Source organism: Scylla paramamosain, chromosome 4 (genome assembly GCF_035594125.1).
Source record: "Scylla paramamosain isolate STU-SP2022 chromosome 4, ASM3559412v1, whole genome shotgun sequence".
Lineage (NCBI taxonomy): Eukaryota > Metazoa > Arthropoda > Malacostraca > Decapoda > Portunidae > Scylla > Scylla paramamosain.
Window position 1 is genome coordinate 4,577,501 of NC_087154.1, and position 17,500 is coordinate 4,595,000.

The 17,500-nt window shown below is 44.4% G+C and overlaps 3 protein-coding genes across 12 annotated transcripts in view; 1 reads left to right on the forward strand and 2 right to left on the reverse strand.

Annotated features, from left to right (window-relative positions):
- LOC135098931 (polypeptide N-acetylgalactosaminyltransferase 14-like) overlaps positions 1-1,842 on the reverse strand; it is a 92,264-nt gene extending 90,422 nt beyond the window's left edge. Inside the window, exon 1 of the mRNA XM_064001367.1 lies at positions 1,435-1,842. Coding sequence (XP_063857437.1) covers positions 1,435-1,551 — 117 coding nt within the window. The 5' untranslated portion in view covers positions 1,552-1,842. The remainder of the gene's footprint in view (positions 1-1,434) is intronic.
- Positions 1,843-1,972: 130 nt separating this feature from the next.
- LOC135098940 (inositol 2-dehydrogenase-like) lies at positions 1,973-14,737 on the reverse strand. 9 transcript variants are annotated; one of them, XM_064001387.1, is made up of 10 exons: positions 14,591-14,737; positions 13,814-13,959; positions 11,506-11,636; positions 10,859-10,965; positions 9,062-9,224; positions 8,229-8,376; positions 7,802-7,961; positions 6,979-7,202; positions 6,346-6,511; positions 1,973-2,433 (listed from the first exon to the last, which is right to left on the reverse strand). In XM_064001387.1, the coding sequence occupies exons 3-10, from the start codon at positions 11,583-11,585 to the stop codon at positions 2,324-2,326; spliced, it is 1,158 nt and encodes a 385-aa protein (XP_063857457.1). In that variant the 5' UTR covers positions 11,586-11,636; positions 13,814-13,959; positions 14,591-14,737; the 3' UTR covers positions 1,973-2,323. The 9 variants fall into 9 exon arrangements, with proteins under 9 accessions (XP_063857457.1, XP_063857471.1, XP_063857450.1 ...); XM_064001401.1 differs by lacking the exon at positions 14,591-14,737 and adding an exon at positions 14,336-14,538 and having other exon boundaries at positions 11,506-11,633; XM_064001380.1 differs by lacking the exon at positions 14,591-14,737 and adding an exon at positions 14,336-14,538.
- Positions 8,278-17,500, forward strand: part of LOC135099015 (inositol oxygenase-like) — a 25,064-nt gene continuing 15,841 nt past the window's right edge. The window contains exon 1 of one of the 2 annotated variants that reach the window (XM_064001469.1): positions 8,278-8,411. Coding sequence is in view for 1 of the 2 variants with exons in the window: in XM_064001458.1 (XP_063857528.1) it covers positions 10,613-10,615 (3 nt within the window). In the remaining variant the exon portion in view is untranslated. Of the gene's footprint in view, positions 8,412-10,597; positions 10,616-17,500 lie in introns of those variants that run through there. The other variant, XM_064001458.1, reaches the window with a different exon arrangement.

Genomic DNA, 17,500 nt, shown 5'->3' on the forward strand with positions numbered 1-17,500 from the left:
TTTGATTATGGCAAAGTTGAAAGACTCAAAAAAACATCGTGGAGTCAGACGAGCGTTGTGGTCCCGACGTCTGAGGCGCTGTACTTGTTGTTCTGGTCAAAGGTTCTTCGGTGAGGGAATGGTGAGTTCATCCCGCCTGCAGATTAATTTCCCGGTGTTTCTATGAAGTGGGTGATGGAACTATGCGTAGTGCTTCATACAGTGTTTTCTTGTTATTTTTTTTCTTATTCTTATTCTTCCTTATTGTACGAGTTTATTCAAGAGGGCTGAGATTCTAATATTTTAACTTGCCTTTTCTTTTTTTTTCTTGTTTTCCACGTTCAAAGCCAAATGATCCCATTAGTGCAGCGCCTTTAACTTTATTTATTAAATCCCAAAGAGAAATCACAGAGGATGTTTCTTGTCACTCATTGGATTCAACTTACAGTGGGTCAATGCAGACTTCACCGGAGGACTCACGCAGGCTACTGTAAGAACTTAACTTTGTTGCAATACACATTCGTCATACAGATACAGCACCTGTTACATTCATATGATTTTGGAAAGTACCAATATGTCGTGGAGAGAAAGACAGACAGACACACAAGTTGACACTGACAGATAAACAAACAAATTGGCTGACCGCATGGATGTGTGTGTGTGTGTGTGTGTGTGTGTGTGTGTGTGTGTGTGTGTGTGTGTGTGTGTGTGTGTGTGTGTGTGTGTGTGTGCGTGCGCGCGCGCGCGCACGATGCAGTGCACACAATGGGTGCATCCGGGATGGCGGGTTGCCTCCTCTCTCTCTGCCCTCCCCGCGGTGCTCCCCTCGAGCCTCACGAGTCATGCCGCTGCACGGTACATTAGCGGCCGCCTGTGAGAGGAGCGCGGCGGGAAGTCTGGCCACTATAGCGTGTCACTATAAATCACTATAAACATGATCGTCATTATTATGCACCAGCCGATAGCGAGACTCAAGAGCCAGACGCCATAAAATTAGCACTATGGGAGGAGGCGCCGCTGCCATGAGCCTCTAGCACTGAGATCCTCAAGGCGCGGCTCCAGACCTGTGGTGGGGGCAAAATTCTCCTTCTCTACCCGCTGCTTCTCATAAACGAGTAAAGGAATATTAGCCAAGTGACTTCTCATGGTTATACCACATCAAGCATGTGACCTCAGCAGCCCAATTTATCATGGATGGAGGACAGGCACTGTGCTCACTGCTGCAGTGCAAGACACACGCATTCTGGTCGTGGGGAAAACTGCATGAAATCAAACTGGGTGGCAATAAAAAATATTAATATGAACAACACTGGGTAGGGACGTCCCACCAAACCAGATTCCCCGGACACCCGCAGCGCCCTGCGTCACGCGAGGTAGAGGCCACGGCACAGCCTCAGCTCATCCTCAACACAGCCGCCACTGAATGTCGGCTCCCAGTAGGTGCTCAGTACTCACCTTTTTCCGTTGTCTCCGCACGCCACTATGAACACTGGCGTTGAGCACTACGAAGGCGGCGAGGGTGGTCGCTGCGGCGGTGAGGGCGACAAGGCGCAGGGCCCGGCGAGGCCTCATGGCTCTGCAAGGAGGACTTCTCTATCCCTCTTGGCACAATTTTTCTGGATATATCCTCTAGATGTTTCGCACTTCATTCAGGGAGTCCTTGGGAAAGGTTATGAACAAGTGCAGTGAGTGTCAAGCCTCGGGAACATGGTGGGTTTGGTCCCGGCACAAGTGCGCTCACGTGTTGCCCGTGGCGGGCTGAGCCAGTCATGCCTCCAGGAGCCGCGGCCGCCGCATGTTACCTCCAACGCCTCCCGCCACACACTGCTGACCCGCCTGCCAGAGCAGCCAGACCAGCCTGACTCCTGCCTGGGTGATCCCTCAGCTGCTCCCCGCTCCCTCCCGCTCAGGCCTCACCATTCATTTTCTGCCCCCCTCCACGCCGGAAACTCACGTCGTCACATCTGTTTGAGGCTTCAGGGAAACGCGGGAGTCCTCATCGGTGGTTTATTTTCGACACAGGATTGTTACACGCGAGCGGCATTATGCTATAATATTTAATATAAATATAATTTCAGTGGCAGTAGAAGTGGTAGTATTAGTAGCAGTTGTTGTTGTTATTATTGTATTAATGGTATGCTTCAGTAGTAGTAGTAGTGGTAGTAGTAGTAGTAGTAGTAGTAGTAGTAGTAGTAGTTGTTGTTGTTGTTGTTGTTGTTGTTGTTGTTGTTGTTGTAACAGTAGTAGTAGTGGTGGTGGTGGTGGTGGTGGTGGTGGCTAGCAGTAGCAGCAGTAGTAGTGGTACATCCACGTCTAGGACAGCTGGCTAGCGGCCACCCACACCTCAGTACACCACTTGCTCCATCTTGCCCGAGATGACAGACTTCTCCAGCGTCGAGGCAATGCTGGTCACCCGGAGCGTGTTCTCCGCGGTCACACTGAGGTCGTCGAGGCCTGGGGGCGTGAAGGGGAGGGGTAAGCATGACACGGGGAGGGGCGGGGTGTTGACGAGGCGCCCAGAGAGAGAGAGAGAGAGAGAGAGAGAGAGAGGAGAGAGAGAGAGAGAGAGAGAGCAGCTACCTCCTCCTCTTCTACCTGAATGAACATAACAAGGCTGTACAGAGATCAGTTCACACGAGCACTTTCACCTTTCCTTTCTTCAGTACATGAGTGTTTTCACCGCAGCACTTAACAAAATTCAGATAAACAAGAACCTGTGATGAAGCTGCAATAATCCATCGTAAGCAATTAATACTCATCTCAGCAACATTCCCTTCAAACCAAGAGCTGTAAATCATGAAATATTCTCACTAATAACTCATGCGAGAAAAAAAAAAAATAAGAGTTGACCTTTAAATATGAGAACGAAGATGAAGAAATGACACAACCTTGGCAGCCACTCCCTTCTCTCGCTCCCTACACGTGCCTGGCCAAGAATCATAACTTCACTTCCTTTATATTCCTGCAGCACGAGCAGCTACAAATATAATACTACGCCGTGCATTCCTATCTATAGCGAACAGTAAGTTGCGTGGAGGATGACGACAACAGTAGCAGCGTGTGAGCAGAGGACGGGCGGGAGTGAGCGTGGCGGTCAAGACGTATAGTAGAGATGCGTGTTGAGAGACGAGGCATTGTAAGCAGGGTCAGTTTAAGTGTTTAGCTGCAACCCCGCTACCTCGCGACACCCTTCCTGAATCCCGCTGCCTCGGTGCCACTCCTGGGTTGACACGTGTGGCGGCAACCCTCCTTCTTTTTCTATTAGTCTTGATTTTTGTTTAATTTAGTTAGTCAGTTAGTTGATTAGTTAGTTATTAAGTTAGCTGGCTGGTTAGTTAATTAGTTACATGTCCATTTATATATGTATTTACCTATCTACTTTATTTATCATTTATGTACCTACTGATATGTGAAGAAAACCGGATAAAACACACAAATAAATCTAGCGAGACAGGAAAATACCCTCTGTTGTTGCCGCTGTACCCTCCACTCCTCCTCCTCCCCAAAAATAAAGTAAAAAAAAAAGCGAAAGATCTCAAAAATACACGCCAGGTTAGTCCTGAAATGCTGCTCTTACTTGGGTATTCTGTCACTTGTGTAAAAGATGTGTAATCATGTTCTGCTATAGCGGTTTTCCTGATTTTCATGTACTACTCAATCATCGCCAGCCTTACGTGACTCAGAGGAGGCAGGTCTTTCTCAAACGCATTATTCTCTCATCAAAGTTATTTTCAGAGGCCAGGGATGATTAGTTTGGTTCTTAAGGTAATTCCCTCTCTTTGATGGTACACAATCCTTATTAAATTCACTAGGATCATGAGAGCCTCCTTGAAATCTCTAATGACTTCCACTAGAGGATGTTAAAAATAGTCGAGATTAGACACCGAAGCTTTTATGAATACATAGTAAATTGTCACTGGTCAGCTCAAATCTCAGACCGCCTAGTCAGTCCACCCACGATGCAAGTGAAACCAATCATTGCGGTGTGAATATATAAAGAAGTACAGTTGTATATTATTTACTGGGGGGGTGAAGCGCTGATAAAGTCTCTGACAACTTGTCGGAGTGTCAGTTATGAAAACATAAAAAGAGAAACTTCACTAGCCGTGTTTGCCTCCACCCAGCAAGTACAGTTATGGCCACCAGTGTTATGTACGTTGTAACAGATCACGCTTACCTCAACTGTTCTTTGTGCCTCGCCTCAATCTCTAGTCCTCTGATATTACTTACAGTTTCAAATTTTGTAAGGAGACTGTCAGGACGTTACACAGTGGAGATTGCATGGCACGCTGGCAGACTTTTGACCGTGACTGTACCACCTCTTCGTAACACACTTGTGAAGACGTATTTTTGTCTTGGCATATATATATATATATATATATATATATATATATATATATATATATATATATATATATATATATATATATATATATATATATATATATATATATATATATATATATATATATATATATATATATATATATATATATATATATATATATATATATATATATATATACGAGTATATACATATATATATATATATATATATATATATATATATATATATATATATATATATTTATCTATTTATTTATTTATTTATTTATTTATAAAGCTGATGTACGTTTTCGATACTTTCCGTATGAAGGCGAAACTTTACCGTGGACACAATATGATTTTTTTTTCTTTCTGGTTTTTAAGAAGCTGATGTACTTTTTCGTCACATGCCCTACGAAGATTAAACTTTACTTGGAGACAATATAATTTTACTTTTTTTTTTTCATGCTGCTTACTTAACAATGGAAAATAAAACTTTACCGAGGACTCGCTATCTGGGAACGGTTTGTTATATTACTCTTATGCGCTGGACAGGTAAGGTGGTGGTGTGCTATATCCGAATGTTTTCCATGCAGCAATACATTAAGCTTTTATGACTTATTTCATCGTTTGCTTAACTTGAAACCCCGAAAAATAACGAAAATCTCGAAAAAAAAAATAGGATTCTCTATCTAGTTACGATTTGTTACCTTAACCTATGTGCTGGACAGGGAGCGGTGGACAGTTAAGATGGGGGGGGGTCTGTATTCGAGTCCTGCTAGCACTTCATTAAGCTTCAAGTACTTAATTCGCTGATTGCTTGACTTGAAAAACCCCAATTGAGTTAAAAGCATCGCCTGCATCCTTGTCACCACCAGAGCAGCAGCGGCGGCGGAGTGTCAGATCGATACGTAGCGTGTGACTCCCGAAGACTGATTGGAGATGGAAAATGCAGTTACCCCCGTTGATTTACGAAAGAAAATGGCAATCGCACCCTCCATAGCCACGCCGCAGCCGCCACCACGCTGCCACCAAACGCACAGATTCTCTCATGAGCTTGACTTAATCTGTAATATTGGGAGGACCAGCCTATTGGAAGTGCGGAAGGACTACGCATTGGTGCATTCTAGCTTGAGATGCTTTCGCTACGATGGCTCATGACGGATACTCAAGTCAGGATTGTTTCTCGTCTAAAGAGTGTAATGCGAGAAATATAAGATGATGATTATTGACTCGAACGTGAATTTTGTTTCAAGAGTTGATCTTATTTAAGAGAGGGGTTTCAAGGGATCCTAAAACGAATTGACTTTTCTATAGTATTCTTTCTTTCTTTTTTATGGGAGAGAGAATTAACGGGTCTGTTTTTGCCGTTGGGTCTTCCTCCTTGGTGCATAAAAACAAGAGGTTTGCAGTATTATGTTTTGTCCTTAACTGTTTAATTCTAATCGACGACAAAATCAATTATATGTGTTTTACTGCGAATTCTTGTGACCTAAACTTGGAAATAATTGGGAAAATCGATTATATTTCTAGAGAAGCATTCTGGTCTCAAGTGTTTGGCCTTTGCAGTCCTTCACGCCCTCCCCGTCATGCCCCGCGTTGCTCCATCACACTCACTCTCTTCCGTCCTACTGTCCCTTCACTCTGCGTGATTCCAAATTTTCATTTCCCTTTCCTTCCCTCAGTGACTCCTTGGCCTCTTTGCTACCAATAAGAAAACAGGGAAAGCTGCAAGAAACCAGTAGGTCTACACGTGGTAGTTGTTGTATAAAATCTAGATAATATCCACCTATCATCCCTATCCATCCAATCTCTTAAAGTTTCCTATTAGTGACTCACCACTAAGAAACTGAATGTTGAGTCTTCCATTCATGTATCACTTCTTTTGAGAACCAGTTTCTTTCCATCCCTCTTTTTCTATCTATCTATATATCAGGGCGGCAATCCCACACAGAGGGGCCCAGACTAGGCACCACACACACACACACACACACACACACACACACACACATTCGGCGAGCACGCACACTCAGTCCTCACCCTGGATAACGTCGCAGAAGTGGTCCATCTCCCTGATGTAGCCCTGCTGGTAGCGGGACGGGAAGGAGTGGTACACGGGCGGCTGCGTCTCGCCCTTTACGGTGGAAGTGGTCATCGGGAAGGGACGCTCGTTGCCCGCCGCCACCATGCCCTTCGGCCCAAACACCTGAGTGGAACACCATGAATGTAGCCGCCGCCCCACACTCCACTCAGACCGTGTTGTGGGAAAGCACGTTACTAACAGCGGTGGATAAAGATGTCTCTCGTGACTGAACCGCCATATGCGTATGACTAACGTATTGAGACAGCCATCCCTATAATCATAATCTTAAGAAAATACTTTGGTGTTTTTTTTTTCTTTCCTGTGGAGAAAATTATTATTTAAAGGACACCGCTATTTTCAAGAAGAATATTTTGCAAAAGCCAAGAAAACAAGAAAAGGAAAAAAACGTTCCCATATGAAATTAATGAAATGATTGTTCTTGTCAACATCACTAGTCTGAACCATATCGTCCGGGCCATCACTTCCCCCGGCGCCTGGTCACTAATATAAAAGCCACAACCTCCTACTGGCCGAGCTGTGACGCTGGGAACTATTGGTTCAGTGACAAGAAAGGTAACCGTGGCACTCACCTCCAGCCGCTGGTCGTATCCATACGCGGCGTTGCGGCTGAGATCCGTCATGGAGAGAGCGCCGGACGGGAACTTCATGGTAAAGGCAACGGTGTCATGGTCGTTGATGGCCGCCACCTCGGGCAGGAAGGCGGTGGCCGAGGCGAACACGTGGGTCGGGTACTCGCCCAGCACCCAGCACGTCAGGTCAATGTCGTGCACCGCGCAGTCGTGGAAAATCCCTCCTGTGAAATCAATGTTGCTGATTTCAAGCCTTCACACACTTTCAGTTTCTTATACCAGGATTCCTTATTGCGTGAACTAACTGCACAGCGACAATGATTTTTCATCATCAACAACAACACACACACACACACACACACACACACACACACACACACAACCCTCTTAGCTCACTGGTAACATCCCCGTCTGTCGCTGTGAAAGGCTGAGGGTCACAGCCTACTCACGTGCAAAGGTTTCCATTGGGCAGCGAGCAATTATTGATGAGTGGTGTGTGGAGGGTCTTAATTTGAGTCATAGATTTGAGTGTGTGAACTAGTAATGGTAGATGAATGGATATACGCAGTACTTATTAATCAGGTTGTTAGTTCTGTATCGATAGGGAGATTTAAAAGATTAGACAAATTCATAGAAGGGGGTGACAGGTGGAAACAGGTAGGCACGTTTTATACGGAGACTGCCATGTGTAGGACTGATGGCTTCCTGCAGCTTCCCTTATTTTCTCAAGTTCTTTCTTATGAACTATAAACTCCCTGGAAGAAGAAAGCTGACGATCATGAATCCAGCACATGCTTTTCAAGAACGAGGCTGAAATACACACCTGATATTTTGAGATAATCTATAGACGGCACCGGAGAGTCACGGGCCACCGTCTTAACAATCTGCACTCTGCCCACCGCCCCACCGTGCACTTCCTGCCGCAGGTGGCTGAAACTCGGGTCGAACCGCCGATTGAAGGCACAGAGCAGCGGCCGGCCCACCTGAGAGTGAACCAGTGTTGATGTCAGTGAATGGAAAGCTTGTATTGTCCAAATTTTGAATGTTATGGCACCTTTCCTCAAGTAAATTTTTAACAGGTTTCGGTAGAAGTTGTTCGGGGTTTTCAAGAGGACGAGGAAGAGCAGGAGCATTGAGAGGAGGAGGAAGAACAGAAGTAAAATAATGAAGAGAAGAAAAAGGAACACGAGAAAGAAAATGAAGAGAAGGAGAAGCAGAAGGAGAAGGAGGAGGAGGAGGAGGAGTATTACCTTTTGCGCAAGCTGGTAGCACTCTCTCGTGTCTTTCAGGTCCTCAGCGATGGGCTTCTCGCAGAACACTGCCTTCCCCGCCTGCAGGCCACGCATCACCAGGTCCTTGTGCAAGTAAGTGGGCGTGGCGATGATGATGCCGTGTACACTGCCGGGAGACGAGAGCTGTCAGAATGTGCTAAGGTAAGGAGGCTTTGTCCTTGACTTCGCCTTGACTTCTGATCTTTCACCTTCAGTAGTGGACGTGTGTATCTTATGTTTCGTTCGCTGTTTGAAGTGTTAACATTTTTTTTTTTTTTTTACATATGAGAGGAAAGCTGTCCAAGAGCTACAAAAAAAAAAAAACGCAAGAAAACAAGAAATGCTTAATTAATATCCGCTTACTAGAAACTGAATAGGAAATGGACTCCATTTAATTCCGGCATCTTGATTTTTCTCTCAAGTCACAGGAAGGTGGAAAAACAGAGCTAGGCAAAGAGTGCCATAGTTAACCAGTGAACAGATGAAAAAAATGAAGATGTTAAATAACTCTATCATTATATCCTGGCGTTCTATCATTCCTTGTATCGTTTGGCTTGATGAGAGACTCAAATATACGGATTAGAGAGAACCACCCTGAGACAATAGCAGACATGGCTGGAGTCTCGAAAAGAGTTCCAGAGTTTACCAATGAACAGATGAAAGAGTGAAGATGCTCATTAACTCTTGCATTATATTTCGACGTATTATCTTATATTGATTCGATTAGAGACTCAAAAATATAGCTGACTAGAGAGGAATAATCCTGAGACAATAGAGAACATTGCTTGAGACTCGTGGCGGGACTCATTCACCTGGGATCTTTAAAGACTTTCTCGTCGTCTTCGGGATTCACCAGCTGCTCCTCCGTCAGCCGCCACTCCTCAGCCACCGCCTGCATCTTGGCACGATTCAGCTCCACCACATATTTGAGGCACATGCGCGGGCTCCTCATGATGTTCTTGAGGTGGATGGAACCTGAGGGCGGAAAAGCATCAGCACAGCCATCCAAGGCCACCATCCGTGAAGCTGAGGAATACGGGACACCATAAAGGTCTCCCTGATGTGTCGTGCGTGTCTGGCGCGTTTGCGTTGGTCTTTTTCTCTTGGGCAGTGTGACTTCGTGGGACGGTGTTTGTGGTTGTGTTACTTCAAGACAGACAGATAGACAGACAGGCTGAGGGGCGACAAAAATAGACGAAGAAATGGGTTTTGACTGATAAACAGACGGGCTGACGAGTCACAGAAACAGACTAAGAGAAGGGCTCAAATCAGTGTGGTCTTTTGTGTTAATTCAAGACAGACATATAGCCAGACAGGCAGACGGATGACAAAAAATGAATAGGAAAAGGATTCCATTCACGTTGGTCTTTATGATTGCGTTGATTCAAGACAGAGAGACAGATAGACAGAAAGAAAGTCACGCTGATGGACGACGTTAAGATATAGACAGAGACAAATTGATAGAAGGACTGACCAATTCAGCAATATCTTAAAACAAAAATACGTATATTCTATTTGCTATTCGTTTCTCCTGCAATCGCTTTATTTTCAGACGACTGTATTTGTCTTGTTCATGGCACCAAGGACTCCAAATCCTGTCTGTCTGTCTGTCTCTCATAGACCAAGACAAGCTCGCTCCCACCGGTATAAGAACTTGTCTTACGTGGTTAACATTTGAAATACCCAATACTTTTTCGTTAGTACGGAATGAATTCATTGAATTTTACTTAAAATATATAAAAGCTTCCTGCATCTGAACTGCCTGATATATTTTATTCTGCATGGAATGGAATCACTGAACTTTGATTGGAAAATGCATGAAGAATTTCAGTACTTATACTGCTCAATACTCTTTCTTAACTGGAATGGAATGAGGTCACTGAACTTAAATATAAAAAAAAAAAATAGTATACAGGGTGTAACACGAGTTTCTGTGGATATTGCCAAAAATGAAAGTATAGGTTATGTTAAGACGAAAATACTCTATGCACATACGCATTTTTTAGGCGTTGTTTAGTCGCGGCGTGAAATTCAAGTGTGGCCTGGCGACAGTTACAACGGCCGGGTGGGATGTGTAGACGTAGACGCAGTGAATGTCCGTTGGTGAAATTGTGAATAATTCAGTTATGATTTACAGTATCCCACGATGAGACGAGTAATAGCAACGGACCGATATCGATTATTGATAGACATTGCACAATGAGAGTATAGATGTAATAAACGACAAGTAAATTAATAGGTTGCGTGGCACCATGCCTGCCCGGGCGTGGAGGGGGAAGGAGCGAGGCTAGCAGCACATCAGCTGATTGCCCGTCAGTCACACACACAGTTTCCCTCCAAGACAGTGACAGTGAAACATTCAGATGGTATTGCACAACTTAAAGTAGTGTGGAGTGTGTGGACATAGTTTTTTTTTTTTTTTCCGCCATGGTTACTTACCCACCTGGCCCGGCAATTGTATCTGTCGCCTGGCTAAACAACGCCTCAAAATGTATAAGTCCATAGAACATTTTCAATTTAGAATAATCTGTACTTTCCCCTCTGGCAGTATCCGCAGAATCTCCTGTTATTTCAATTTTTGATATAGGGAAGCGCAATCAGTGTGTCACCTGCGCGGCCCAGAGCGAAGAGCGCCACGTTCACGACCTTGAGATCTTCGGCCACCGGGTTGTTGTATTTCTTGCTCTCCGTGGCAAGCCCTGCGCCGATGAGGTACCTGCGGCCACATGCTTATCAGGACGGGGAAGATAGGGACTAAATATAACAAATGCACAAAAAAGAAAATGTCTCATCGTATCTTGTAGTTTTAGTTCTTCTGAAAATAAGACGAAACACTTGAGTCTGCATTCTGAAAAGTTTGGCATCTTATCTACTACATTTAATACGTTTTAGGGCAAGTTATCGGGGGCTTTCAAGGATATTTTCACTGATGTAGTAATACTTTAACGAGGATTTCTATTTTAACTGCTATTACTCTTAACACGTTCTAGTCCAAGTTATTGTGTCTTTCAAAGGTGCTTCCATTATTCCACTGATAGTTTAACAAGACTTATGTACTGTCAGTAAGAAAAACACCCCGGAGAATTAGAATGATCATCTCTGTGGTCTTTGAAAATAGTCTGAGGAAAGCTCAAAGAGTAAACATCCAGAAAAAAAAAAAAGACTGATCATCTCCTTGACTTTTGAAAATACTACTACTTATGAAACCTCAAGGTGTTTATGAATATATGGATAAAACCTCTCACACCTGACTCACCCCTGATGCCTGTAGTCCGTCACGTGGGCACTCTGCTTCTCCGTGAAAGGGGACGGCGTGGTGTACTTAACTGTGGCCATGGTCGCTGGGACGCCTCAAGAGTCTGTTCTAATACTAGTGTCACCCGCCTGCTGGAAGAAGAAGGTTGTCTGAATGTGTGTTGCTGTCCTCTGTGTTTGTGTGTGTGTGTGTGTGTTAGGATGTGAATTATCTGTGGTGATAGTGGTGATGGTGGTTAACTGGTTACGATGATGGTGATGGTGTTGGTGAAGGTAAAGTTATGACTATAGTGATAAGTGATTATTATGCTGTTGATGCAATGATGATAATGCTGATAATGACGATGATGATGACGATGATGACGACGACGGTGACGGTGATAATTGTGCTGGTAATAATAACAATAACAACAATAACAACAACAACAACAACAACAACAACAACAACAAACGCCCCACAGTATCCTCACCCTCACCCTCAGACACACTCAGAAAGCAAACATGTGTCACGCCTTCTTATTGTGAACCCCAAGATACAGTACAGTCTGGCGGGCTTTCATCTCCCCCTGCCCTCTGATCAATTCTGGCTGTGGCGCCCATCGTGAAGCCCCCCCTCTCTGCTATCACCTTAATCACCTTATCACACAGGAACCCAACACTCTTCCCACAAGACCACGTCACTGTTTTTTTTAACTCCCTTGCTTCTTATGGCAGGCTGATTTTTTTTTTTTTACTTCTCTCTCGCTTCCTTGGTTGAGTTACCTTTGATGTTTTATTGGGGAAAAATTAACACTGCAGTACTACAGAGTTTGAATGACGCTACTCCATTACTCCTTTTGCTGTCATTAGTGGTGAAATTATGGTCGAAATTTGTACTAGATTATCAATTATATATGTAGTTTGGTTTGGAGGAGCCTTAGCAGTCAAAAGAATCGGAAATGTTAGTAAGTATGGGTTCAAACTAATATTTTTTTTCTTAATGTTCTTAGAAGAAGGCTGCTGCACTCTTTTAAATTTTAGCTGAAGTAAATATAGGAATAATCTTTCCGAGAGTAAAAATAAACAAATAAATAGATAATAAAAAATGTAAGAAGAAGAAGAAAAAAATTTTGATGAAAATAGTAATAACACTGTTTTACAGCCAAAATATCCGGTGTTACTTAACTACCCACCCTGGGGCATTCCTCACCCGCGCTCACCGACCCCTTGTGTGGTGCAAACTTTAGAGCATACTTTCAGAAGACACTTCTCTGCGGCCCTCAGCCAGTCCCTCCTCGACGCCCCGTCAGCAGCCGCAGCGCGTGGTGGCGCAGCAGTATCCACGTGGCGGCAACGCTTGACAGACGAACTCACGGTTTACTGCCTCACTGCCTCACCTGATCAGTCCCCGGCGCCTGCGGGTATCTGTGTGACTCTGGGCACTGGAGGAGGTGAGGCGTGTGGTGCGTGGGGAGCACTGGGGCGAGCGGCGGGTGTTGTGTGGCTTGTTCCCGCGTCCAGAACCGTGTGCCAGGTAGAAACTGGTGGCCCTCAACTGGTAGACCTCTCGCCTCACCTCCCTCCATCGTCCCTCCCCCCTCTTCCCCTCCGCCCATCCCCCAACCATTATGCCATCTTCCTGCCTCCACTTCGAAAGTTTAGCGGCATGCACGCATATACTGACTCTGTGAAGATTATCCAACAACGACAGTCTGGAAATATTGCGTCGTCTGTTTGTTTACTTATGAGATGTCGTCACGCAGGACAAGGTTTTATTAGGAGAAAATTCACTGATACCTAGTCTCACATGACGAATGATCTGCCGAATGTACTTCTGCTTTCTTGCTCACTCCTACTGTGCGTTTGCGTTTTCCCTCTGATCTCCAGTCCTCTCATCTGCTGACAATCTATAAAACCAGATACTTGGTAGATTCTTAGCATATTAGACGACTTCGTACCACCGAGAGAAAATACATAGCACAGAGAAAGAGAATGCGGATGTGACATTAGATAGATTCTTAACATTCTACTAAAAGAAATACGATTTAGAAAGACTAAAGGAAAACAAAGCACAATGAGAGTGAACAAGGAAGACTGAAGGAAAGCAGAAAGAGCAGTGAAAGTGAATGCTATTAACGGGGCATGAAAATAATGAGAAGAAGGACTCGAGTGCTTAAATTATCGTGTGGGGTGAGGAACAAAACCCCAATGACTTGTTTGTTTGTATCTGGCTGCGACTTAATGATATACTCACAGATATGATTTCTTGACGGTGATATTAATGCCACTGACACCATTGCAAATAATGTAGATATATGATTTGGATTTACCTTTATTAGCCCAGGCTCATAGGTTGTAGAAACGATCCCTTTCCACCAGGAGCCGACGTGGCGAAGAGTGAGAGTGATGTTTTGTCTGGGCCATCTTGTGTGGGGTTGCTGGCCTGGTATATAGATGGTTATACGTTTCCAGGAGGCTGAAGAAGGACACATGAAGGGAAAAATAAATAGATAGGTAAATATATATAAAAAAAAAAAAAGTCCTGTCAACGTGCTGCTGTCATAACTCAGAGTAAAAAAAATATATATATGTATAAAGAATATAAAAAAATAGAAAAATAAAAAAGTTGTTTAATAGAGTTTCACAGATGCCTTGGTATTCCTCTTTTTGAAACAGTCCATGTCGTCGGAGGTAGGAAAAACAGACACAGGTTCAAGAGTGTTCCAGAGTTTACTGTAATGAATAGGTAATACACCACAATAAGCTTCTCATTTAATGCACTAAAGGCTTCACTAGATCGACTGCTCTCTGTTCATCGAGCAGCTCACAACCAAACTCGGAGCTACACCCACCACTCAGATCTGAAGAGCAGAGCTTTCCACCAACAGCATCCCGGCACAAGCTGTTGGTCAGACTTTTAACTCGTTGACGCATTTCTGAGTTATTCGCCTACGAGAGACCAAACGTGGAACTACACCCGCAAACACACTACGAGGGCGGTACATTACAACGACAATATCCCGCCATTCAAGCTCTTGGCCAAACTTTTATCTGGCGTTACTCCACCCTAAGTTCTACACCTGTGAGGGACAACTGTACTATATTACCCTTCATATCGCCGCCCCTGCCTGGACATCCTCATGTGGCGTGTGTAACAAGGAACTGCCTCGCACCGGTTCTCTCCTTTATTCAATCTCGAGTCGGTAGCGGGTGATCTCAGACAGTGTTTGCTGTTCGTGTGTTATCGGTGGACTGTCTGTGTGTTTTTTCTTCACTGAACGATAGCGTATCTTCATTTATTGTACTGCAAGCGTTCCTTCAGCAGATTGACAAGATCGCGTGTGTGTTTAGGGAATGTGGTACTGTTATCAGTGGGAGACAATGAGCGATTAATACAAGGAGTCGTTTTTATTCTTATTTTTATTCATCTCTGCATTTATTTGCTTACTTTGTCTGTGTGTGTGTGTGTGTGTGTCGCGAGTGGAGCTATATACCGAAGCCTGTATGGACGACTGTTAGCAATTCCTCAGAACATCTGCGGCTTGCTGTGCGTCATGAGTACATTGGAAATCTTGAGTACAGGGAGAGTCACTGGGAGCGAATCCATTGCCGTTCGAATCTTGATACTTGATCTACACATAAAAAGACCGTAAAGCAAAAGTTTATTATCAAATGTTCATACTTTCTTACCATCAGTTTTTATTGCGACAATCCGCCTGATTTAAACATAAGCCATGGACAGACAAGCGGCTGCCTCGAACCTCAGGATGCTACAGATCATTACAGATTGAGTCCAATGAAAACAATGCACGGCCAGCTCGTGGCGATGGAGTGAAGGGGAACTGCATCATCCCCAGTGCTTGCCATTCAACGTGGCACAGACACTCGACCAGCGCCACGCCTGCCGCGCCCCGACAGTGTTCTCCATTGTAACGTCACGACGTGATGAAAAAGACTCGGCAGCAAGACGACCACGTAGCGCCTTCGATCTTCATTTGCTACTGATGCGTTGTCGATGTTAAGAAGACGAGGAATGACTGAAGCAATGCAGTCCGTGAGATTGCTTTGATAATGGTTGTTATTGGCGGGGATTATGTTCATTTTTCTTCCTCATCGCGCCACCTATGCAGCAGCAGCATTTATCAGGTGGGTGTACACACCACCTCCTGCTCGAGTCGCCTGGCCTCAGTCACGAGTGCCTTCTAAAGTTTCCTTTGTTCTTCTGTCTCCCACAATTGATCACCCCGTATCCTTGTCGCTGGCCTTCTGGATGGTTGAGACAAGAGCGTTCATTATTGAACATCACAGCTTTTGTTGTAAACAGATGTTACGTAACATCTCTTGACACCACCTGCCAGCTCTCCTCGTTATCATCTCCAGTGAGGCTTGTGTAACCACGTGTAGAGACTCCTCGCCGCCGCGCCCCGTTACATAACGCCGCGAGAGGGAAAGAGCTTACCGCGTCTATCTCTTATCTCTTGACTCTACAAACTCAAGGAGTGCATATGACTGCCGAGTCATTTGCCGTACCCGACACTTACCGCCTAGCTGACTGACCTGCTCAGCTCGTACGTGTTTCACTCAAATTTCCAGGATGGGTTTAGTGACCTGAGTATGACAGCCGCTACCAACAACAACCTGCCGCCGTGACACTTTTCTTATTTCCGTCACTATCCTGCAGCACATGTAGGTTTTGTTGTTGCAGGCTGTTGTTGATCGAAGAGAGGATTATAATTTAAGTAACGTCATGTAAAGACTCCTGTCGCCTTTAGACGTTCCCCGATATGTTTACAGTTCAAGACAGAGTTAATGGCAGCGCAAGACAGGAGGGTTAAAGACATCGCGCGGGTATTCACTCATCGCTCACTCGACGATTGATGAATAATGGACAGCTTCCGGCGGGACTCGAACTCGGAACCACCCTCAGCTGAGCAACACAAGTGGAGGTGATGCCGCTGAACGTTCCTTGTTGATCCTCACACTGCTGCTGCCAGTATTCGAAAACACTCTGGTATTTCGTAAAAACTATTTTCAAAGGCCAGAGAGATGATAAGTATTTTTTTCCTTCATTGATGCAGAATCCTTGCCTAACTGTCCTGAGAATCACGGCAACAGCCTTGGACACTTGAACATCTGAACACCTCAACACATTCTACTACAATAAAACACCGAATCGTTTGAGAATACGGGCCGTGTCTTTGATCGCTCGCCCTCGTGCCTCCGTTACACCAGAGCTCCTCCCTGACACATAAAAAAGAGAAAATCCCTCACTGTATTATACCAGACACCAGTCACGAGTTACTAGTCCCATCCCCTATACCAGACACAAATCCTCCAGCAAGTGTACCAGGCTCCAGGCATCAGTTTTTCTCACCACACCAAGTACTAGGAATAGGAACCAACAGATGATCCAACAAGAGACGTGCGATGTAATGCCTGCTTGAGACTCTAAAGTGAAGGACAGGCCAAGAGTGTAAGAATGCTTAATATAGAGAAAAAAAAGGTTGGGTGAGCTGCTGGTGTGCTATAAATTTAGAATAGAGGCGACAGTTACCCAAAAGGTTCATAGATGGAGGAATTGAATTTGTGGGATGATAAAGAACAAATAAACCGACGAATTGAGTAAGAGTTTAGCAGTAATTCTTCTGAAGTTACGTAAAATTTGCTGGGAAGGTTGTGTGTTAAAAAAATGCTGAGTAATGTGAACTAAACATCAGTGGATGAGATGATGTGAGAGAAAGAGAGAGAGAGAGAGAGAGAGAGAGAGAGAGAGAGAGAGAGAGAGAGAGAGAGAGAGAGAGAGAGAGAGAGAGAATTTCACTGGCCACGTAAAGTGATTTTAATTATGCAAGTTAGGAAGCTTAGCTTTGGGGAAGGAAGAAGGAAGGGAAGAGCGCAGATAAAGGCACATTCGCCATGTTGATCACTAAACGATGAATACTACGTCAAGCTGGCAAATAAAAATTACCAGAACATATAAAAATAAGGAAAATTCTCACATTCTTCATAAAGGGAAT